The 26,260-nt window shown below is 36.4% G+C and overlaps 1 protein-coding gene across 2 annotated transcripts in view; it reads right to left on the bottom strand.

Annotated features, from left to right (window-relative positions):
- Positions 1-26,260, bottom strand: part of SEC24D (SEC24 homolog D, COPII coat complex component) — a 100,713-nt gene that overhangs the window by 40,165 nt on the left and 34,288 nt on the right. For both annotated transcript variants that reach the window (XM_029941571.1, XM_029941578.1), the window contains exons 9-10: positions 6,241-6,379; positions 2,850-2,965 (exon numbers count right to left, since the gene is read on the bottom strand). In XM_029941571.1, coding sequence (XP_029797431.1) covers positions 2,850-2,965; positions 6,241-6,379 — 255 coding nt within the window. The remainder of the gene's footprint in view (positions 1-2,849; positions 2,966-6,240; positions 6,380-26,260) is intronic.

Genomic DNA, 26,260 nt, shown 5'->3' with positions numbered 1-26,260 from the left:
ATGTTTTAGGCTCAGGTCATGATCTTGCAGTTCATGAGTTTGGGCTATCAGCCTGCTTGGGATTCTTTCTCTCCCTCTCTCTGTATACCACGCCCCCCCCCCATCTCTCTTAAATAAGTAAACTTTTAAAAATAAAATAAAATAATAAAATTAGGTGGAGAGATGATATTTTTATTTAGGAAAGAAAAGGCTGGCCTGGAATGGGATTTTACATTTCAGGTACACTTTGTATGTAGATATACTCTGTAAACTTTTAAGTGCAAAACTGTTATGCAACAGATCGGGTCTTTATTTCCAGGGGAGCACCATGGTGATTTTCTAAATAATGGCCTACAGACCCACACTATATTGAAAAAGGAGAGGGGTTCTGTGATCATGCCAATACAGTTTTCAATCTGGCTCCAGCACTTTCTATGTGTGTGATTTGAGGGTGGCACTTAAGAGCTCTAGGCCAGAAGTTTCCCCATGTAATGGTGGTACTTGCCACATGGGGTCACTTGAGAACCAAATGATACAACACATAAAAAGCACTTAGCACAAAGCATCACACATAGTGAATATTCAATCAATGCTAATTTTACTATGTAAAATTGGTATTAATTAATAGGGGAAAAAGTAATTTTATAATTCTCCTATAAGTTTGTAGTTAAAAAAATACATGACAAAATTAAACTCTTTCATTTTCCAAATCCCTAAAGAACTCATTATTATACATTATTTACATTTTTAATTATAATTAAATTGAAAATACACCATCTTTTATTTAAACCTTTTTGGAATAATAAAAGGTAAATTAAGCTTACAAAAAATTCTTCAAATTGTGTATAGATATTTTTTATTTGGTTCCTTGCCTGCTGGGTGAAATTTCCCATCAGTTAGACATGTGGAACATTTCCAGATAACAGAGTTTGAAGATATTGAGACTTTTGTTCCCAGAAATAGATTTGACTCTCTGCCTGAGTTTCTACTAAAAAAGCATAAAATCAAGATAATATAGCCTTTTTGGCAGAGAACTAGAAACTGAGAACATAGTTATTTTTATACCATGGTTGCAAAGATCAATCAATAAACTTTCCATATCACTAGTTACAATGGTTTTATTACACTTAATTAGAATGCAAATATTTATGGTCTCCTTAATCATTCACCTTCAGTTAAGAGCAGTAAAGAACAAATACACTGTCTAAAAGTAGTTGGTACTTGAGGCTTTTTTTGTCTGATATAAAGCATGTATACCAAAAATGTTCTTGTGTTTCTCAAAATATGCTCAAAGGTTATATTTTGAATTAATAAAGCATTAACTTTTCTTTGATAATTAGTTCTATGTAATGTAGTGAAAAAAATAATGCAAAACACTAAAATAAATGCAAAAGTCATATTAACTGAAAAAATATATAAATTCAATCAGTTCAAAACACTTCTATTTAGGAAAAATGTTCCTCGTAACTTATACTCAGTATGTGAACTAGGCCTCAAGCAAACATCTGTGATAGAATCCTGTGGGTTGGAGGATGTTTTCTAAGAACTGGGCATCAGTAGGCATTCACATTTGGAAGGAGAAATAAGGAAAAAAAAGTCAGAATGACTCTTTCTTCAGGTCTACGCACATATGGTACTTCAGATACAAGCTGAAATCTGAACTGATGGATACCCAAGAAAAGGTTTCCAAATCACTGAAGAATTTTAAAGGCCTGCAAGTTACCCACAATGATGCCATTCTCACTCTGACATTGGAAAAGGGTAATAGCCAGTACTAGGAAAAGTAACAGACCTGTAAACTCATTCATTCATTCATTCATTCATTCCACATACACTGACCAACTGCACTAGACACTGTGGTAGATGTCATGAAGGTAAGATTCTTGTCACCAAGGGTATCGAAATCTATGAAGAGGAAAAACATTAAGAAATTTAAATTTCATGGGATAACTGCTAAAAAAAATATACGGACCAAATTCTATGGGGAAAAAAATAGAAGATTTAGTAAACAACCACCATGATGAAATCAAAGAAAGTTGTGTATGTGCACACATGCACACACATAAAATAAAATTTCAGTCAGGTATTCCAGAACGAGTAGGAGTTTGCTATGTGGAGTATATATACATGTAGTAGGAGGATGCAAAGATAGTCTGATCAAAACAATCTTGTATAAAAGCATGGGGATGTAAAAAGGAGTGATGAGCTCAGAGTATGTGGTGAGTGTTTATACAACTGAAGAGATAGCTGAGGTGGTAGTATGGAGGCCGACAGTCAATGGTCTTATAAGGAAAGCTGAATTTTTGAATTTAATTTTTTAGATTAAGGAAGTAAGGAGGAGTCTCATGCATACATTGTAAAGTAAGGAAACCACAAGCCAGAATTCCAGGCTCTCAGAGAGTCCAAGGGAGATTCTAAGAGCCTTAAATCACTGTGGTGACAACTAGTGTGCAGAAAGTCAGTAAAGAGACCTATCATTGTCTTAGTTGCCATATTGTTGGGCGTCTGCCCTGGAAGGGAAAATTTTCTGAAAGTACTGACAAAACAAAAAAGGTGGAGACACTCTATGGAACTGTTGTTGCTCTAAGAACCCAGAATATTTTATCTGATAAGGACATAAAGATTAAATTACTGTTTTCTATTTCTGACATCACTTTTTAGTTTTTAAAAATAATCACTGCCCTGAGCAGTTTGGCAATTTAATTGTGTAACAGCCTAGAAGCCTTGATTATGTCTTAGGTATTTCTACATCCCCAAGACGCCACCAAAATCCTTTGGTTGTGAATCAAGAGTTGGTTCTTTACATATGAAAGTTATTCATTTGAATTTGACATCAACATATAAACACGTGAAGTCCTGGGAACACTTACTCTGCAGTAATCCAAAGTAGCAACATATTCATAAGATCCTAAAGATAGCTCTGGCTTCTCATAGTGGTCCAGTCTTCTCCCGACGTGGTCCAGATGTTGGAAATAGAATGGTGGAACTAATAAAAACAAAATAAGAAAGGAAATCTTTTGTTTTCATAACACAGACAACTTAATAAGTTCTTAAAATTTATTATGGGAGGAAAAGAATTAGTTGAGGGGAAATAAAGTATTTTAAAGCAAGAATGTAGTATATTCTAAATATCTACTATTTAGAACGCATGTGTTGGAAAGTACAAAGATTTTCATTAAAATCCTCTGGGCTCTTCTGCAAGTTACTGATGACACATGATCTGGACCACTGTGAAAGAAAAAGTAATGGTGTTTTTAGTTGTCACAAAGAAAAAATGTAATTATCCCTATTTAATTACCTCTTTTAAAAGGAATTCTGGCTTTTCTAACTATTTAAATTTTCAATATACCTAACAGAAATATACATAGGTTATTTGCACTGTACTATTAACTATAATATTTATTATCCTTTAATTAAGAGACGTCTTCAGCCATGGAAAGTTTGCATGGTAATCTTTTAATGTTTGGGCTTCAGAGTGGAGAGGATTACTGTATTAGGGAAAGACTATACCACCAAGATCTCAGCTGAGGAACTCTTAATTTGATTCAAATGTCTAAGAAGGTTAGTTCTGGCAAAGGCCTGGAAGTCATCCAACAGCACAAACACTTATGAGTCACACACTGAACACTTGGACAAATATGGCCTGGTATCTCTGTGAAAACAAACTCCTGTTGCCCCGAGATTAATAGGGCTTGCTATTAAACCACTGACAATAGGAGTATTTGGAATAACCAGCAATGCTTGGGCTTTAAGCATTTCATAAAGAACAACATTTTCATTTGTAAAACCACAGAAGTAATATGTTTTCTGTTAAAGTGAACAACTCCGTATACTTTATTTTTAGTTGTGAACTAACACTTACAACAAAACTATTTTCACAGTTTGGACTTAAAAATAATCACCAAGAATTGATTTTTCTATTTTCTTACCATATTGTGGCCATTTGTTTTGAGCAAGTTTTATAACATTCTTATGTACATATGGATCTCTGCATTTGGAAAATTCGATGTCTTGAAAAGATTAGAGAAGATTAGGGAAACTAACATTCTCAGCTCAAATAAGTAAACTGTGAGGGCCTATCCTTGCTATTTTGTTACTTTAGTTGAGGTAAATGATGTTATACTGGCTATTTAGAATTATGGTGTGATAAATTCTATGCAGTGTAATCTATAATTAATTCTTATTCACACACCTACATGTAATAGGTAAAATTTTTCATTTTAAAATTAATTTCACATCCATTAGCATTTAATCTGTCATGTTTACAAGACAAAATTCAAGTCACACTATAAATCACGCATCACACTTGTCTCCCCGTGTGCCTTTTGACCCCACGTGCTTCCCATTGTGCAATCCCTGGACACTTTGAAGGGAAATAGAGTAAAACCATGTGATCAAGCTTGCTGGGTTCTTTCTAACTTCAATAAACCTCTGTCTTCTTTAAACCTAAGAAGAATGCAGGTGTCAATGTAAATCTAGGGAGATCTGGCTCCTTTTAGGGACAAATATTTGAGCCTAGTATGAATAACCCTATTAGAAAATGAACATGGCACCCTCCTAGAAGTGAATACCCAAGGAAAGAGCATTCATCAAGAAGAGCTATAAGAACTCTGAGTGGTTTTCCTACCAGAAAGTGCCTGTGCTCTGAGCAGACACTTCGGGTGTGAAGCTAGGGTGTCACACCAAACTGAGGATCTTGGATCTAAAAGCAACATAAATTTCTGATCACGTTTCTAAGAAAGTTGAGTGCTTGGCTAAAGACACTGAGGAGTGGGTGACCTTGGAGGAGGCATTTATCTAAATGCTGTAGGAGAGGTCTCTGCCTTCATGACTCTTCCCCAAAAAACTAAAGAAGAGGGAATTGAATTGTCACAGGGCTCCTGAAATCCAGGTCTCAAGATTTAGTAGTAGCCAATGGATTGGTTGCAGATTTCATCCAGGATGAAACAAGGAATAAGTTCTTCCCTAGAAAAGGAAGTCAGGGTGGAGAATGGAAAGAATCTGGCCTCACAGCGAGACCCAATTTACACCAACTGGATGCCACAGTTACCTCAAGGAGAGAGACATCCCAAGAGGATCACGGTTTTTGAGAGGAGGCTAGAATCCAATGATTTGACACCATAACAAGGCATTTTTAAGACCTGACCAAAGGTTTTGTGAGACTCCGATGTCACTTTCTATCCCTGTAAGTAGGACGAAACTGTGGACTGTAATAAGGGGGCAGGGAAACAAAGAACTCTCCCAGCAGAGAACATCAGGGAGCTGAGGTGCCATGAATGCGATGACCTGGGCAGAAAGTCGTGCCTCAGCTCACTCGTGAGTAGGGAGGAGCCAGCAGCCACAGGAGACATGGCTCCTGGGCAGATAGGGTGCTATACATTCTTCAGATTTAAAGGTCTGCAGAGAAGCATGTCTACAAAGATAAAAACGGAGGAAAACATGTAGAAAGTTCATGCTCTCATAATCATCCCATGGTTCTAGAAAAACTCTAGAAATATAAATGAATGTGGGAAGCTGAGTATGTGCTTTAACTAACATCAAAAAAACCTGACATGTTATGAATATAATAAATGCTAAGTTGTTTTCAGCAAGTTTGCAGTTTTTTTCAACATCAGTCAGTTCATATGGGAATGAAGCTGAAAATATGAAAAATCTGGAAAAGCTCTTCATAATGTTTTTTTCCTTCTTAAACAATGCTACGTTCACACTGGAGGGGAGAAAAATCTATACACATTGTAAAGCCCTTAGGTATACCAGAGCTTTTCCTAAATACTGACGAGCTCTCATTCAGGAATAACTTGGAGGAATAAAAAAAAGAGACAAAAATCTCTCCAATTTATCATCTGCAAACACAGATAAAATAAAAGCTCCTGCTTATAATTTCCATGGGAGGAAACCTATCAGAACGTGCTCCATGTCCCTCTCAGCCTCCTGTAAGTGCATTCAGTTTCACCTGCAGCTTCCCACATGACGTTTCCGTGTTTCTTATTTTCATAAGTAACCTTTCAGAAGTAAGTAAGTCCTTCTATTTCCTAATGCCCTTCCACAAAGGCTCAGTTAGAGGCAAAACAAAACTTTACCTCTCATGCTTATAGATGATAAAACTGAGAGACTTTTTCTTTCACAATTCCTCTTATTCTTGAATGTGAGCTCACCAGTATTTAGGAAAAGCTCAGGTGTAACTAAAAGCTTTAACATATATATTTTCCCCCTAAACTAAATAAAGAGCCTTTCCTAAAAGCATTTATTGGCATTACTTACCATCATTCACACAGTTGCAAAATCCACACTGATACCTCCTTCCTCCTTCAATGAATTGCATAAATGGGCACATGTATGCTTTGCACCTGTTGCATCTGACTGGTCCATTCTCTCCATGACTTACCAAATAAAGGGGCGTCTAGAAGAAGCAAGCAAAATGAAGATATAGGTGGGTATAGGATATCAAAGTCCTTCAGAATGCTATGCAATAACTGAAATTTGACAAGTCTTCCAAGGGATTCATTAAGGAACTTTTAACTCAGTGTTTGCCAGGAAGGTAAAGATGTTTCTCTCAATACCTTCTGAAGTCAAGGCCACACCCAAACAAAAATTAATGTGAATTTTTATCTCATTAATAAGGACATATGTGTATTTGTATGTGTGTGTTTGTGTGTATCTATATATATCTGTGTGTGAGGGCAGAGAAAAAATAAAATGACAGCAATAATATTTAATAAAGCATATGTTAAAATGTCCTGGACACCTTGTATCACATATTTTGCTAAATTTGTTCATTAATTATAAATAAAGCAGTGAACTGCATCTGATTTTAAAAGTGCTAGTTTGTACAGCTTTAGTTTGTTTAGATAGTTCCATCAAAGAATACAAAATGTTTCTTTAAAAATGCAACTATCTGAAGAAATATGCAATAATATTCACTTATTTAGGCAAGGACACCGATTCTGCCTTTTCTGCCTCTCTATCCCATGACAAAATGTACTCTCAGTGTCGTTGGTCATGCTTTGCCAGAACTGAAAAAATAAATATTTCAATTGCTTTTCCTATAAACATGCATAAAAACCATTACACAGCTTGAATGTGGAAAAACTCAGCATTAGAGTCTGCCTTGTTCTTCAGCTCTTCTGGCTTTCAGAATAAAACCACAAAGATTCTTCTTGTTTTTATAAACTCCTTTAAAGATAACATTTCTAGAAAAGCTTAAAATTACAGGGCTTGGCACGTTAACGATGTTTTTCTTTAAAGAAAACGATGTAAATACAGCAGACTGCTCTTTAATGGAGACCTGAGGAGGAGGAGGAGGAAGGTGGCGGACGAGGCTGGGTCATAAGGCCATTTTCTACTCAACTGACAACACTGAGACTTATTGTTTGTCCCTGTCCAGATGTTCAGTGTGAAAACCAATTCACCGGTGAGGTTTCAGAAATGAGTCGTGAGGTCTCATAGCAGAAAACAACAACAATAGGTTTAGTATAATACATAAAAGAATCAAGGAAAGGGTAAAAAAAAAATTCAAGATCATTTCCCATTACCTCTGCATTGACCTCTACCCTTCCTCTTGCCCCAAGGAAGCCAGAAAATGGATTGGATTTCCTCATATGAGGTCTCTTCTGATCCCTATGATGGGCATCACTCTGGTGCCCATCCCCATCCCCGGTAGGACTATGACAAGGATTAAGTGAGGGATACATGTGCAGTACAGAGTTTTGTGCCTGGCACAAAATTATTGGACACAAGGTAACTGTTGCTGTCATATCAATACAGTACAACCTTTCCTCTCTCAAAATCACTGAGCTCAGGAAAGAGTGTGTTTAATGTGGGAATTATAGTTTGGTAAGTTTAAGATAGGCTTGAGTTTCTAAAGGCATGTGTTTATATAAACATGTTAATTATCTAACTTGTTACTATAAACTGCCACTGTTAAAATGATCTCAAAGAGAGGGAATCTACCTTCCATGAAATTCTGATATAGTCTAATCACTAAAGTTGAGAGCCATGGAAGAGTTAAAACACCCTTCCCAGGAATCTGACTTAAATGTATACATATTCAAAAACTGACACATACAATACTTTTTAATATAAACTGTGAGAGGCAAAAAATGACAAATGTTTGCCTTCTTTAGCTAATAATTAATAACAAATCTGAGGAACAAAAGGGAAGCAAGCAAAAAGGTGCAGGTCCCAACCAGAAATCATCAGGACAGTGAATGGAGAATTAGAGTAAGAAGTGAAAGATAACAAAAACGCAGTAACAACATAGCTCTTTCTGGGTCACAATTATCAAGCATGACTTTGTTGCTGTTCTGCTGTACAGCTTCAAGCTGCAAGATCAGAAGATGCTTTCAAGAATTAAACCAGGGAAAAAGTCTGCAATTTGCCTGCACTCCAGCCAACGTTACTCCCCTTATCCTTATTTTGAGAGTTCAAAGACTGTAATCAATTCCCTGAGAGACTTTAGAAATATGATGCCATTATTTGCCAGACAAAGCAGAGGTAATAGGAGGAAAATTAACCTTATTCTTACTGATACGATTTCCCCAAAGGCAGGCCCAGCCTAAAATTACTGCGAAACCGTTGGCAACTAACGCCTGAGCATTCCAGTCCTGGCAGATTCAAACTTGCAGAACCTAAAAGCGACGTTTAGTACTAAACTGGAGGAGAGTTGTGACTGTATCTAGGCTGTTAAATACATTTACATTTTTTTCTATTTTCACTCTTTTGGAAACTGGATGATGGATAGGTACATAAGGTCTTCAGACAATTGAGGTGACAGTAAAGAATGTTAAAAGCTTTTTCACTGTTTACATTTTCTTTTGGGGCAACAGGACATAGTTTCTAAGTTACACTGCCTTGTTTCATCTCTCGGGCCATGTTGAAAACTATCAGAGATTTTCCTTGCTCTCTCCAGATGTCCGCTTATCTGCTCTACAGCAGTCTGCATGAGCTCATAAATAGCTAATCTCACTTTTCTTCTGAGTTCAACTTTAGTGTATACAGCTTTCTTAAAAAAAATTAAATTAGTTTCCAAAAAATCTCTAAGTTTTTTCCCTTATATCATATCTACTTCACAGCTATTTTCAGATTTTATAATTTTGTTTATAAATCTGCTTTAATCTTTGACCTCTAGTACATGCCTCCTTGCTCTTTCTTTTCCATTCTCCTCTTAAACAGAAAAAAGGATTCCTGGTTCTGATCCTGTGTGGCATGAGCATACACAACATGAAAGTAGTGGGGAAGCTGAGTTAGGAAGAGGAAGAATAACATTTGAGTCTTTTGCTTGTAGTTTTGGATTACCAGGGCTATGCCAAATACTTTACTGGTACTAATTTTAATTAAGATGCTTTAATTGAATAAAATGTCTCTCTTTTTTTGGTGCATGTATAATACCATGCTCAATTCTGGACCACAAGAAAGAATATAACTCACGGAGAAATTAGGCTCAATGTTAAAATGATGTGATTTAAAGACAAAACAAAAAACTTTGGGTTTATTTTTTCAAGTAAAAGAAAGAGACAATAAGATGTATCACTCAATAACTCCTTGCTACTACTACAACAATTTAAATTTTTTTCTTACATTAATATATAATATATCAGTTTTCCCAATATTCCTGCCATTCTCTCAGGTAACTTTAACATTTTTACAATTGGGGCTGGGTATCTGATCTACCTTGGTGGGGCATTCAGTCTATCAGGATAGAAAAGACATTAAACAAACAAGCATATAAATATGCAATTCAAAGGGCAAGATATGGATAGAATAGGTGAGGAAAAATCATTAACAAAAATTCTCTTTAGCTTAAAAGGCAATATTAAACTATTTGAACTGCATACACAAAGCAAAAGTAGATACTCAAAGAAAATGAAGTACAATGTAGAAAGATCCCACGTGAAGAATTTTTGTAACTTGTGGCCTATGTCCTCTGTTTTGGTATCTGTATAACTAAGAAAACTCTGAATACACAAGTCCTGTTATGTAGTTTCTCTTTTAGGCAAATAAAGAATACCAGAAAGCACCTAAATATTAAAAGCTGGTTATAACCAAACCTGGAAAGCTCAAGAAAATATGAAGGTGTTTTATAGCATAGATCCAGTAGATGGCACTGTGCAACTAAAAATTAAAACAAAACTATATAACTTACCCAGTAGGTGATAAAATCCTCAAGATAATTATGCTACATTCATTCTATGTAGCTCTAATAACATTAACTAAACTTATGTCAGCTATTACTGTCAGAAACCTATACTCTTGAAAGGAAAATTAATGGTTAAAAACATTCTGAAGGAAACAAAATTAACATGAAATACAGGTTACTTTAAACATAAATTATATAGAAATTACAGAATCTGCCTAAATTACTGAAGATAATAGTCAAGAAAAACTTATTTTAAGTTTCTAAACCCCTACCAACTTTTCCTTGACTCCATGTGAGCAACTAGGCAGCCCCAAAGCACAGCGAGCAAGCTAAAGATGGTCCAGGAAGAGAGGGAGGGCACCCACCTCCTGCTTGCCACCTTAGCATTCCGAGCACAAAGTAACAGCAAAGTCAGAGCAGCCTGCACCATGCTGCTCAGCAGCACACTGTGATGGAGAAATCATTTTCTAAAGCAAATATCTATCTTCTTGTTGGAACATCAACTCACAGGCAGTGGTGTAGATGAAAGGAGGGAGAGGGCAGAGGCCAAATCAGAGATTTCAGGAACACCCTGACTTAGGAAGGTTACACTTGCCCATATCAGGATATGGCTGGGTGAAAACTGACTCACACTGATTGCCCCACTACCCGCCTCCTTACTTTTCAGCACCAGAATTCTAAGAGTTCTAGAAGTCCTAATATGCATACACAAATTGTAACAACCTACCTTCCCCCTCTCTTTTAATACTTGTTTACTAATTGGAAAAAAAATACATATTTTCCATTTTGAACGTACACGTCTCTTCCATTTTTTCTCCTTTTATTTCCTTCAGTAGAAGTATCAAAGAAGCGTGTCTGTGTGTCAAATTATTTAAGCATCTGACTCGATCTCGGCTCACGTCATGATCTAGCAGTTTGTGAGTTCAAGTCCTTCATCAGGCTCTGTGCTGATGGTGCAGAGTCTGCTTGGGATTCTGTCTCTCCTCTCTGCCCCTTACCCACTAGTTCTCTCTCTCTGTCTCTCTCTCTGTCTCTGTCTCTGTCTCTCTCTCTCTGAAAATAAATAAATTTTAAAAATTAAAAAAAAAAGCATCAAAGAAAGTAATCAGTCTCCTACACTATACAGTTGTCTTCACATGACCAATAGTGTACTTTACTTAGTGTCTAAAAGAAATATCTTAGCTAAATAGTTACTGGTAATGGGAGAGAAAATTTTGCTTATAGTAGGCCCTAAAACAGGACCAAAAGTTTTATTTTTTTTAAGGTTATTTATTTTGAGAGTAAGAGAGAGAGAGGATGAGCAGTGGAGGGTCAGAGAGAGAGAGAGAGAATCCCAAGCAGGCTCTGTACTGTCAGTGCGGAGCCTATTGTGGGGCTCAAATTCATGAACCATGAGATCAGACCCAAGCTGAAACCAAGAGTTGGGCCAGCCAGGCGCCCGTCAGTTCAAAAGTTTTAAAGTGAGCTGACCTGCTGAAATGTAACACAGTCCTCCAGCTTGATAAAGCATCATATTTAACATCAATTATATTCCCCAGTAAACTACTATAAATAGGTATCTCTACCAGCAATAGTTTCATGCTGTCGAATGTATTTTGGCATGTAGCTACTTTTTGGGATTGGAGTACTGCTTATTTTTCGGACCTATATCAAGAAGAGGTCAGCTAAAAAAATAAATAAAAGAAGAGGTCAGCTGATAACTTAGATTAATCAGGGGGATGTAAGTAGAAGCATGGAAATGGTATGTGAAAAGATAATCCAGAACCTGTGATGAACAACTACCCTTGAAAAATGTTAAACATTCAGACTATTAGACATGCTGGAAGATGAGCAGGGTTAGATTCCAGAGGATTATGCCCAGAGGCTAAAATGAAAAGAGAGCCTGTATCAAGTGCACTTAGTAAAGATATTTCCATAGGAGAGAGAAATAGGAAGCAGCTTGTACGTGTTTTCTATTTTTAGCCTTGCCATATATGATATTCAGTCAGTTTACATGGAAAGAAAGGCAGGGCAATAGGCTACTTACTGACACACATTTTCTAAACAGCAGTACTGTTTTGACTTTTTTAACATAACAAATACAGCATGAAAGAATATTTTCTGAATGCTTTTTAAAAATGTTATGCATCCTCTGAAAAGAAACAGAGCCTGATAATAAAAACATTCAATGTACAGTACTAATTCTAAACATATACTTTCTAAGGATGTTTTTAGTTGGCCTTTGTTAACCTAAAACATTGTTTTCATATTTCTAGAAAAGTATCCTCTTATTAGAATGCACTTCAAAGATTATTTTCAGCTTTTTTCTCTTCAACATTGCTGCTAGCCTATTGGATTTTTAATTTGGAAATGGATCCTGTTCATTGAGAGGATGTGTTTTGTCTTCTCTATTCAGCAGTGAAAAATTCTGAAAAATTTTACTGATTAAAACCTATTATATATGTAAGATCATAACTACTATCTGTATTATTTGTAGCTTAAAATGCTTTCAGGGGTGCCTGGGTGGCTCAGTCGGTTAGGCGTCCAACTTCAGCTCAGGTCAAGATCTCACCATTTGTGGGTTCAAGCCCTGCATTGGGCTCTGTGCTAACAACTCAGAGCCTGGAGACTGCTTCGGATTTTGTGTTTCCCTCTGTCTCTCCTCCTCCCTGCTCATGCTCTGTCTCTCATAAAAATGAATAAATATTTAAAAAATTTAATGCTTTCAAATATATAAAAGTATCAATTTGATTTTGAGATATTCCACCTTGGGAGTGGGAATTACCATCCCTGGGTCAGAGGGAATGGAGGGTCTGTGATGAAAAGTGACTTGTCCAATAAATTGCAGGGCTGCAGCTTGAATTCTCACTCATTTATTCCACCTATTTGCTGTGATATACAGACAGAAACTGCTTTGTAGATTGCGTCTATAGGGAAGCCTATAGTTTCAGAGAAAGGTACCATTATTCACGATCTCTGATTTAAAGCAAGCACTCTGTGCTCCCTAGTAACCATTAAATGTCTCTTGTCATTTCTTTTTCTCTTCCTCTACACCAGCTACTTTATACCTTTTCAATCTCCATATAAGCTTTCTTTCTACCTCCCTTGGCAGATCATTTTGTCTCCTTGTTCAAAAAGAAAACAGAAGATCTCAGATAGGAACTCCCTTGACTTTCCTCCACTAATTTGCCATCTTCTACCTAATATTTTCCTTTCTCTCCCTCTTGTTACAAGGGAAGGGATGTCCTCCTCTCTTTCTGACTTTGCAGGGACCTTGTCTAAGTTGGAACCAAGTCTCAGCCTGGCCCCTGAGGACCAGCTTAGACATTTCGGTTGTACATTCCCATATTATCTTGTGCCTGACAGCACTCATCACACTGCTTTACTTTTTAGTATCACTACTAAATTCTCAGGTCCTTGATTCGCAAGTCTAATTTGTTTATTGTTATATTTCCAAGAGCACAATACCTGAGAGAGTGGGCAGTCAACAGTTTTTGAATGAACACACAAAACGTCTATCAGGTACTCACACAGTGTCATAAACGCAGGGCAGCTCATGGTAGGCGCTAAGCAAAAGGTGCAAATAAGAGAAGAAACCACTTGTGGTGAGAGTCAACAAAAGCTTCTTTCAAGAGGAGATAAGCAGTTATAAGGAGTTATATTTTCAGTGATTGACAGAGAAAGACAATTTCAATCAGGAAAAATAGTGTAACCCAGGAGGAAAAGCTTGGGTGTTTGTAGTTTGTAGCCAAGTAGTGCTGAATAGCGCTGAAATGAAGGGCAATAAATAGGAAGGCTGGACTGATCTTGTGGAGAGCCTTCAAAGCCAGATATGTCCCGAATGGCTGTGCTTAAGACACAGACCTCAAAACAGTTACACTACATGGTAACAATTCAGGAGATAATAAAAGATTTCACCATTCTGTAAATTAAATAATGTCTTTACAAAATGGTACATTTGGTATAGGTTTTAAAACCTGTTTATAAAAAAGTGAATTCTATCATGTTTTACAATCACCGCAAGAGACTTCTAAAATTTTTTCATCATCTCCTATATTTTATTCAATTCATAAAACTCTTTTAAAAAGCTCAAAAGATGTTTGAATATTAGTTCTAACTTTTGTTTTAATTTATTTAAAGTCTTCTTATTCATTTGAGAGAGTACACAAACGGGAGGGGCAGAGAGAGGGAGAGAGAGAGAGGATACCAAGCAGGCTCTGCACTGCCAGTAAAGAACCGTTCATGGGGCTTGAACCGATGAACCATGAGATCATGACCTTGACCTATTATAGTTTATCTTTTATCCTTAAGGAAGAATTATATTTTATTGCCACTTGCAGGAGACATATTTGCTCTAAGAATGCATGGACAAAAATAATAGATTTTAGACTTAAAACCCCTAATAATCAAGTTTGTTTCTTTCATAACAAAATAATTGATAGTTTTCTGTTCCAAAAAGGAAAGTTATAAAATGCTATACTCTAAAGATGAAAGTGTTAAAAATAATAACCCTAGGAGCACACTCCCTTTGTCTTTCAGCAGAATTGTAAGTTAACCAAAGTCTTCCCTCATTTATATCACTTCTTTATATGGCCATGAAAATACCTTCAAATCAATGTCTTCTCTGCATGAGTCAAGTCTTCATTTAAATGGCAGCTTCTCAATCAGGTCTATCCAAACACCCAACTTAATCTGAAACCCGCCAACTGCCCTTCCCCCAGGCAGCCCTCATCTCCCTAATTCTGATCTGCTTTTTCCTTCCTCCATATATTACATCATTTTCTCATTGTCAGGTTTATTGTCTTGTCTTCTTTCAATTAAACTGTAAGCTCCATGAGGGTAGACAGAGATCTTTATCTGTTTTGTTCACTGATATATCTCAAGTACCAAGAACAGGAAGTGGCACATATTGGGTGAACAATAAATATTTGTTGAATCCTCATTTATTAAGGTAGACTAAGTAAATTATTAGTTCTTCATGCAGTCTCATCTTCTGTCAATGTAAATGCTGCTCAGTTACCATCCCTGGTGGGCAGCCACGTATACTGGCTAGACCACTTCCCAGTGATACAGCAAATCATCCTTTATGAGTCTGATTTGGGCAAATAGCCAAAAACCACCCAGAGAAAAGACTTGAAAATAGGGTTTAAAAGAGTTTAGAAAAAAACTTTCACTTAAAGGAATAAGTATATTTATATATTTATTATATACCATTAATGAGCTGGAAGGAGATGGAAGATGACTGTTTAATTTATCAAATAAATAACAAAGTTGATAAATAGGAGCTAATATACATTTTCTATCATTTTCCTTTAAGAAAGGAGAAATGTGAAAAAAAAGAAATGTAGACAAAATTACATATTTGAAGTATTTAAATAAAAAATTCATTCAAGACTTGTAAAATTGTAGCAGAAAGAGTATGGAACATAAAAAAAAAAAAAGAAGTTTAGATCTCATCCCATGTTAAAGACTATGATGATACACTACTTCAGTTAACTTCTGTAGTTCGGTTCAGGACTAATAAAAGTGATTTCTGGTGGATGAGTTCTGTGAATCCACATACACTAGATTTTACAATTCTGGGTCTTCTATTTTACCTGTTTTTGCAGAAATATTGTCCCAGAATGCTCTTATTTTCCCAAACAATAAATAAGACTTTAAAGATTTTACTTACTTTTTATATGTCTCATAAATATCCTCCTCTTTCTCATTCTCATAAACACATACACACAGGGTATATTTTCACATTGATAGTGAGATAATACTGAAAGAAACAGCCATTGGAGGGAGAATAAAATTGAAACCTAAGCTAAACTTAGGAAGAATTAAACTGTCCAGGAAATTCTTTAAGCAACTGTTACCCAGTCGGCACAGGTGGTTTTGTCTGCCAGCAATACTAAAAGCAAGGATAATTTGCAATGAGTCTCCAAATGGTGATTTTTCATAAGAACATATGTGTGGGAAATAAAATATTTTCTTTGATATAGAACATAGAGATGCAAGTAAATGTCGGACGTCTGGATAGAGATGACTCCAAGATGCAAGTCCTAGCCTTAGCCTGGTTCCTAGATAGTTCATTTTTTATTTACTTTGTAAATACAGCATTTACACACAAAGTGGACGCTCAATAAATGCTCACACAAAGATCTCTATTCTGAAAATCTCATCAAGTTACTTGGCTCAAAAATTCTAATTTACTTCTATATATAAATGATACTGTGTAATGAAAACATAAGTATTTATTTAGTGCAAAAATGCTCCAGGAACTGTTTCAGGTCTTGGGAAAGCAACTGCGAGGAAAAATCGGATGTGGTCCCTACCTTCAATCACATACACAAGCATAAAACTGCAAACTGACCTGGTGTTACAAGGAGTATAAATGTGCGGTATCCTGGAAAGCTCTCCTGAGAACGTGACTTTGAACCAAAATCTAAAAGTTGAGTAGAAATTAGGCTAAAAATACAGGATAAGGTGTGAGAGATTAAGGAGAAATTATTCCAGCAGCTGTCCAAAGTTACATAAATGTTTAGGTAATGGTGAGTGCTTACTATTTGAATAAAAATGGAAAATTATGAAATACTACCCAATGTCAGGTACCATGCAAATTTCTTTTTAAAAATGTAAATGAGCAGCTCTTTCCACTTATAAATGAATATACATGTGGCATATATAACAATTTCTTCCTTATTTAAGATGTATAACTGGAATCACAAGAGGTGTGATATTATCTCTCTTAAATGTCCACATCCAGTAAACTTAAATTACTGTTGTGTTCATATTTCTCTTCCTTGTATATAGTAGACTCCCAAAATCAATGATTACGGAGTTAAATAAAATTTTCCACGGAGGAATTTAATACCATATAGCAAATAACCACAGCCATAATGATACAGATGATAATAAGAATAGCTATCATTCCTCATAATAGCTTATTTTATTTTTAACTAGCTATCAGGGAAGTGACATTACCATTATTTCATTTATGAGAGAAATGAGGCCCAAAAAGTTAAGTAAATTTTTCAGGATCGCACTACTAGGAGTGGTAGAGTTAATCTGCAGACCCAACTTCATGTGACTCCTAAATTCCTGCCCTTATTACCTTACTTATAATTATGCTAAACTCCTGACAAAGAATTGCTTCAAAAATTACTTGTGCTTCAGACAAACTTGGGTGTCATTTTCAGATACGAAAGGTTTGCATAAGGTTTTCTTTCCTCTCTCTCTTCCTTCCTACTCTCCTGCCCTCCTTTCCTTCTTTCTCAAAATGGGATTTAATTTAATTGGGGGGGTGTTTTAATCGGTGGGATGTCTAGTAAACTTTCAAATATGAAACTTTAAAATGTTTGCTTTTCTCATACTTGAGCACAACAAGGATATCAACTGTATAAGTTTTAAGGCCATGTATTATCAAAGTCCACAAAATTTGAGTGAAGACAGTAAAGCAAGACATAATTAGTATATTTCAGTAATTCTGAAATCTCATCAGTTATAAGAAACAGCAAAGCTTCCAACTGAAAAGTATACAATGCTAAGAAGTCATTGTTAATAGGAGATATTCCTGTTTTAGAAATGTTAAAATGTGAGAAAATGTGGACCCTATAATTGATGAAGGGGTGCTTGAGTGGCTCAGTCAGTTAAGCATCCAACTTTGGCTCAGGTCATGATCTCACAGTTCGTGGGTTTGAGCCCCGCATGCGGCTCTGTGCTGACAGCTCAGAGCCTGGAGCCTGCTTCGGATTCTGTGTGTCTCTCTCTCTGCCCCTTCCCAACTCATGCTCTATCTCTCTCTGTCTCTCAAAAATAAACGTTAAAAATTTTTAGAAATGAATTGATGAAGATGGTAGCAAGAGGCACTAAAACATTTCGTCTCCAGTGTGGCCCCTCATTAGTGGCCTAGCGCTCTGTGTCTAGTGAGACTGGTCTTTGCTCCTATGTTATAGATATTGCACATTAAATCATAAGGAGTCGTAAAACTCATAGCCACTGAAAATCAAGGCAGAATATTCTCTTTCTTATTCTTATTTCTCCTGAAGGTATTCTCCACTTAGTAAAAAAGATTCATGTGAACAATCTGGTGACAGAGAAAATAAGCTTGGTGCAGTTAGCTTCTAAACTGTAACTTAAAATAGAATTCTAACAACCTTTGCCCTGACAAATGTGACTCTCCCTGAATGTCTACTATAACACCATTCTAAAAAGGGTCAAGATTCTGTTCTTCAGCTGCCAAAATTTTTCATCGCATAATATCAAAAGTGACCAAAATCATTAAGGGATAAAATTCAGTTTCTAAAGTACCATTATATATTAAAAGTACTTTTTAAGTGTTATATTCATAATTCTACTTCTATTTGAGTATATGTATTTTATTTTTCCAAGTTTTTATGTTACTACCTTTTAAAACATTGCATTGAAGCAGACAACTTTAGATTATAATGTACATATTAAAAATAGATTCAGGCTCTTGAAGCTTTCACGTCAGAATGAAATGAAGTAACTTCTAATTTAAGTTATAAGCATTCTTTAAGTTTTTTTAAAGAACACAATATTATGTTGTAGTCAATTTCATTTCAGAGCATGTTTTTCACTATAGCTAGCTAAATTTGGGTTATAAGTTAAAATGTGTAGTCTCACAATCTTCATGAGCTTTTTAAGTAAACAATACACTCCAGATTTCTTTTATTAAAAGTATAAATGAAACCACTTTGGGTTAGATTGTGCCATTTGTTCACAAGAATTTCTAACAATATACAGGATATGTGATAAATTCATGGTAATCCATGCTAAATGCACCAGAGAGTGGAAAAGTTTACACTAGCAGCCTTCTAGATCTATAGGACATTAGAGTCAGACTTCTCCCTCTTGGAAATAAAGGCCCAAGATCATAATATAACGCACAGTAGAGACCTAAGTTATTTCCTGGCTTACAACCTCAATTCCCACCATTTGGTTACTATCTGTTGTACTTTGGAGAAAATAGTCAATTTTTATTGGTTCCTGACATATCTTTATTATGATCAAGATTTTTTCCTATTTGTTTCACTGTTCTGCTCCTTATACTGAAAGATAACCCCTCATTAATATGCGATAGAATACACATATGTGTATTCATTAGTATGTGCTAAAATACATCTATTATCTCTCAAATGATTTTTTTCTTTACCCACAAAGTCTGATCAGAGAGGTGAATGAGGTTAGTGACGTCTGTATTCATTCAAAGCTACAAAATAAAATCAGATAGCCAAAGTAAGATAAAAACTTTACTTCATTAAGTAGCATCTTTATTAACAGACTCAAAGTGCTACCAAGGAACTTAATAATTAAGATTTACTGTGCTAAAAACATTATTAATTTAGAGGCCTAAAACATCTCGATATCAATCACCATTCTATAGTTTGGTTTATCTTTCTTTTACATCTATCCAACCCTGAGAGTGCATTTATTCAACTAGTACCTTTACTGAATGCCCAGCCTCCTGCTGGGTTGTGGATAGCCTTTGTCTTCAAGGAGTACTAGGCCGTAGCTTGAAGTTACAAGGCTGCAAGAAAGTAGGTTAAGGCAGACATTTCAAGATAACTCACAAGTTTACAGGAGGGTCAAGAAGTCTACTGCTAAACCTACTGCCAGCAAGAAAAAGAAATGCTATTTTATATGTTTAAATAAAATCTCAACAAGTTCATTTACAGCCAGATGTAGCAAAAGAACTTGGAATTTGAAATCTCGGGTTCCAGCAGCATTGCTCATTAGCTCTATGACTTCAATAGCCTCAGAACCTGTACAGCTTCTACATCTATAACTTGAATAACACCTACTTCACAAGTTGCTATCTTCCTGAAAGAAGGGTAACATATAGGCATAATACTATAGCGAGAAAGAACTGTTTTTCCTCTGACGCATTAAACTGCAGTGTAAAGTCTGCCAAAATGTCAATTTACTCCAGCAAGACTGGCTGAAAAGTCAAATGCATGACCAAGCAATCCCTCCCGCAGATGATGCATATGTCTATCCCTGATGTAATGTGTTGATGTTGGGTTTAATCTCTGACAGTCTTTTCCTTTTTTGTTAACCCCATTGTCAGTTCTTTGACATTCACTCCTTTTTCTTTCCAATTGCTTCTTCATATCTACTGAATCTATCAGAATATGAACAATCGTTAAGGAAAAAGAATTTAGGGGTGCCTGGGTGCCTCAGTTTGTTGGGTATCTGACTCTTGATTTCAGCTCAGGTCATGATCCCAGGCTCATGGGATCAAGCCCCACATCAGGCTCCATGTTTAAGCATGGAGCCTGCTTAAGATTCCCCCTCTCCCTCCCTCTCTCTCTCTCTCTCTTTCTCTCTCCTTATCCCCCACTTGCACTCTCTCTCTAAAATTAAAAAAGAAAAAGAAAAAATAATTTAAATAGTATTTAATAACACAAGCTTCCTCATTAAGTCATAACTAAGGTAAAACTTCCCTAAACCTAAATTCCATAGAACAAAGTTGTCCCCATCAGAATTTTTTCCACACTGCACCAAAATTAGCTGAGTGCTTAGAAATTTTCTGTGAGTTCTAGACAAGAGAAAAAGGTCTTGTCTTCTCCCATACCCCTAAACTTCACCTCAGTTCCTAACACAGAGTAATCAGGGGATTATAAATCAAGTGAAATTTAAAGGCTTGGATAAAAGTTTATCTGCACTTCACTGATTTTAATTCAGTAAGAATTACTTTGACTATTATATACATTTATAATCTAAAAAATATACACAGATATTTCTGAATCTAGTCACAGATGCAGTAAAAGCTTCTGCCATCTGGTTTATAGGTGAAATTACTTAATGTCATGTATAATTAGATATATGCTCTTGTCCAAAATATAAAGATTTCCTATTTTGGATAAAATGCAAAACTAGTATAATCTTCAATCCTTTTGCATTGGAAACCTATGTCTACCTCCATTCTTAAAATACAGTGTCAAAGATAAAATCACAAGTTACTAAACAGAAGACCAATTACTTTCCCTGAATACATACTTCATAGTTAATTACACTGAATGTGGCAATGGGTTTCATTTGAAAAACATACAAAAAATCAAAATTTATAGTAAGGAATATGAAATCTTAAACAATGATGATATATATACAGGCCCCTGGAAATAGCATACATCTCCAAAGCAAATGCTCACAGGGAACATTCTCTGATTATAACTGCTTGGATTAGGTTTATTTTTATAGGCCGTTGCTAACACAATGCGTGCTTTAAAAGGTTCTGTCAGATAGAAGCAACTACAGAAAAAATTGTATTACATCCTTTTGATAGATGCCAAATCAAGATATCTTTAGAGATATCAGTTTTGTAAACTGTAGCAATGATGGCAACATTACTCAGAGAAGGAGTAAAATTATAAGGTTTTACAATACCTAAAAATAAGCAAGTCATTTACTGTAGAAGAAAATAAAATACTATTCATATAGAGAAGAAAAGTATTCATATAACCCACTTACCTTTAAGAAAGATACTTTAAAATGTATTTACTTGATTATAGATTATAAATATAAAAAATAAGCATGTCCATCATGTTCTATTATTAACTATAATTGCTTATGTAGTTTTTCCTGTTTCTAGTTCAAGCAATTAAATGTATGATAGTATCCTTTATATACAGATATAGAGAACAATGAGCCGGTTTAGGGTGTAGAGATCAGAAACTCACTGTTGAACATACTAAGTTTGAGGTTTCTATGAGGTACCCAAGGAGAGATTTCAGAGAAGCATTTGGGTATGTGAATATGTAGGAATGACTGAGTGAGAGAGTAACAGCACAGCGATTAGAGTTAAGGACCCGGGTGTCCTGAATGCCTGGGCTGGAGTCCTGCCTCTGGGACTTAGTAGCTATTGTCCTTAACGAGTTACCTAACTCTGTGCGCTTTCCTTATATCTAAAGTGGGATAATAGATTGGTGTGAAGAATAAAAAAATGAACATCTATTTTTAAAAAACCCTTATATGAGCACCTGGGCGGCTCAGTCAGTTGAGCATCCGATTTCGGCTCCGGTCATGATCTCATGGTTCAGGGGTTTGAGGGCCCGCGGCAGGTTTTGTGCTGACAGCTCAGAGCCTGGGGCCTGTTTCAGATTCTGTGTCTCCTTCTTTCTCTGTCCTTTCCCTGCTCATACTCTGTTTCTCTCTCTCTTTCTCTCACTCAAAAATAAACAAACATTAAAAAATAAACAAAAACAAAAACAAAAACCCTGATAGAAGGACCTGGGTGGCTGAGTCAGTTAATCATCTGACTTCAGCTCAGGTCATGATCTCACATTTTGTGGGTTCAAGCCCCATGTCAGGATCTGTGCTGACAGCTCAGAGCCTGGACCCTGCTTCAGATTTTATGTCTCCCCCTCTCTCTGCCCCTCCCCTGCTTGCATTCTGTCTCTCTCTCTCTAAAATGAATAAACATTAAAAAATTTTTTTAATAAAAAATTTTAAAAATCTAATAATTTTGCTCATTTATGCTCTGTAAGTCTGACTACTTTCATTCCCATCAGTAATAGAGAGCAGCAGTTACAGATGATAATTTGGTCTTTGGAAGGAAAAGGAGCCTAAAGAGAGAAGATCCCAAGCCCACACCTTGGTGAACCCCAATATTATATCAGGAAAAAAACCACAGGAAACTAAAATGTTCCCTGCCTGTAAGGTAGAGAAAAATACCCCAGGAGGGTGTCATGGAAGGCACAAGATGAGCGTCTGTCAAGAAGCCCTAAATCCTACCTCCCCCAGCTCCTCAGTGTCGTGGAGCAGGCACGGTTCCCCAGTGCTGCAGCTCGCCTCATTCAGGCCCAGTCAGTCCCCGAAGAGGAAGACAATTTTGAGAACAGAACCTTTAGGGACTTCTTCCTAGTGTTTCAGTATCCCCTTCATGTTTCTTATTTTTTAACTCTAAGCCTATTTCAACAAATAAGACTGAATGTAGTTCTTTAGAGAATGTTTTCATTCAACCCTTGAGACACTGCTATGTAAGAGACAGTAATCCTTTCTAAATATAGTATATTCATTAAATTCCTTATGCTTTAATTTGTCTCTCTCTATATATATACTGTATATTCGGAGTAATCCTGTTTTTAAAGGTCTGAAGAAAAAGGAAGAGCTGCTGTAGAGAGAGCTGCAATAGAAAAAACCAGTACTGTCGAAATACATTTACCTAGTCAGTGTGCAGTCTCTAGCAACATGAAAAGAATAGAGTGTGTTATTTTCTCAAGTAGAGCTTCTCCCTCAGTCAGATTCCAAAAATAAGCCACCACTCGAAACTCATCCATTTATTACTTTGGAAAGCACAAAGACTAAAATGCAGCATAGATTTTTCACCAAGGGAAGGAAAATGTCTTGCTGGTTAGGAGATAGTTCTTGGTTAGATCAAACAACTTTAGAAAACAGAAAGCACGCACATTTGGTCTGTGTAAGAAATGCATATATGATGGGGTCCCCGGGGGCTCAGTTGGTTAAGTGTCTGACTTCAGCTCAGGTCATGATCTCACGGTTTGTGAGCTCAAGCCCCACATCGGGCTCTCTGCTGTCAACTCAGAGCCTGCTTTGGATCCTGTCTCCCTCTCTCTCTCTCCACTCCCCTGCTTGTACTTTCTCTCTCTCTCAAAACAGAATAAATAAAAACTTAAAAAAGAAATGTGTATATGCATTGGGGGTGGGGCTTTACCATTTGAAAGCTTTTCTCAACTAAATACTAGGTTTCATTTTCAGGAAGATGTTACTGAATAATTTCATTTCATTGTTAATACCAAATGGTGATAACAAGAAGGTGGTTATGGATTCTGGTTTGGGGTATGAAAACTGCTGTTGAGTTTTGTTCTGTTTCATGAGAAGTTGGCCTGAGGCAACCAGGTCATGGGGAGGAGAAGGGAGGAGAGGTTTTTGTTAGTGTGTAGCTGAAAACTGTGCAAATTCACTGCTGTGAACAAAGTGCACTGAAGCTAACACTGCCTAGGGGTGAAATCCCATGGAGCCCATACTGATACATAACAAAGTTGCTGCACAAGTCTCTTTCAAGGTAGAAGTGTTACCTTCAGATTATGAGAAGAGCAGATTACTGCAAAATGTTCAGGTCACAAAGGAATGAGTGAGGTAGAGAGTGCACATCCACAGCAATCCCTCCCCGGGAGAAGTGTCAAAGGTCTGATCTAACATTCTTTCAAGCACACTCATGTTACTGTATTTCCCTCAATTTTAGGATTCACATTTTAAATTTTCACCTCTCTGGAATCTTACACATTTTAAAATTGATACATAGAGTTGACAACAGCGGTTATCCTACTAATTTATCATGCCACACAGCTGTTGGAAAGAATAAGGTAGTTCTGTAGGTAGTAACATGGCAGGAGTGCCAGACATTTTTAAATGTTTTATTTATTTTGAGAGAGAGACAGAGAGACAGAGAGGGGTAAGGGCAGAGAGATGGGGGGAGAGAGAGAATCCTAAGCAGGCGCCACATTGTCAGTGCAGAGCTGGAGACGGGGCTTGAACCCACAAACCGTGAGATCATGACTTAAGCTGAAACCAAGACGTGGATACTTAAAGGACTGAGCTAGCCAGTGGCCCCGCAGACACTTTAATTGAAAAAAGAAAGGTACAAAATAGTGTCTATGCTATACTACCATTTATATATTTATTTTCTTAAGGGTGTACACTTATATGCTAGTATATGCATGCTTGATTTCTAGAAGGAATCATAAAGAATAGGTAAAGGTCATCTGTAAGGGGGAGGATAGAATGGTAGGAAGGGACCTTTTTTTTTTTTTACTGTATACCCCTTTCATCTAAGTTTATATTTTACTTATTTAAAATTAATTGATACATTAAAAAGCAAAACAATACTATGCATTGTCTTGGATCCATGAGCTTGAAGTCTATATATATAGTCACATATAGGAAGGATGATACCAAATCCATTATAGCATCTGCCCCTAAAGGGGAGAGAGGGGGAGGAATGGCCTGATAAAGGAAATATCCTATGTAGCCAGGAAGTTTTAATTCCCATAAGTAGTATGTATGTGAGTGTGATATTATTTACTAGTCCTTTTATAATTTTAATTTTTTTCAAGGCACAAAAAATGAAATAAAAATAAGCCTCATGGTTACTACTACAGAGACATCATAACTTCCTAAAATTAAAAAGATGACAACAGCAAAGAGGATAATGAGCACTTGCGCTCTGATAATGTTAGAAGGACTGGAAAGTGGTACAACATTTTGGAAAATGGTCTGGCATGTTTTTTTTCTTATGTATATTTATTTATTTTGAGAGAGAGATAGAGTGAGCAGGGGAAGTGCAGAGAGAGAGGGAGAAAGAATCCCAAGCAGGCTCCAAGCCGGCAGCGTGGAGCCTAACATGGGGATTGAACTCACAAACCGTGAGATCGTGACCTGAGCCAAAATCAAGAGTCAGACGCTCAACTGACTTAGCCACCCAGGTGCCCCTGGCAGTTTCTTAGAAAATTAAATAAACATGTACCTCATAAGCCAGAAAACTACTCATAGGTATTAATCCAAGAGAAATGAATGTATGTCCACAGAAAGACTTGTCCAAGAATATTCACCACAGCCAAACTCTGCAAACAGCCCAGATGTCCATCATAAAAGACTAGATAAACAAGCCGGTATGTCCATACAATAGAATACTATTTGGCAATATGAAAAAAAAAAGGAATAATCTACTAATACAGTAATACAGGCAACAGCATGTTTATGGTGCTCTGAAACATTAAGCTGATAGCAGAAACCTAACGCAGAAGAGAGCATACCCTAGAAGTCTATTACAGGAGCACCTAGAATAGGCAAAACAAACCTATGGTAGAAAAAAAAATCAGAACAATGGTTGCCAGGAAAGAAAGGTTGTTGGAAGGGGTGGGAGGCTGATGGAAGGGGTATGAGATACTTTTAACAATGACAGTGATGTTTTTCATCTTCAGAGAGGTTTGGGTTGCACAGGTATATCCGTTTGTCAAAATTTAGTGAATCATTTATGTGCATTTTACTGTAAATCAATTTTACCTCAAAAGGAAAAACAATCTATAAGAAAATACTAAACTCTCATTAATGATGGGAATGCTGGAGTATTTAGGGGGGAGTGTACTAATTAATGTCTTCAATTTACTCTGAAATGCATTTTTTTTGTTTGTTTTTTTG

Source organism: Suricata suricatta, chromosome 1 (genome assembly GCF_006229205.1).
Source record: "Suricata suricatta isolate VVHF042 chromosome 1, meerkat_22Aug2017_6uvM2_HiC, whole genome shotgun sequence".
In the NCBI taxonomy this organism is placed as follows: domain Eukaryota; kingdom Metazoa; phylum Chordata; class Mammalia; order Carnivora; family Herpestidae; genus Suricata; species Suricata suricatta.
This window is presented reverse-complemented; position numbering and strand designations above follow the sequence as displayed.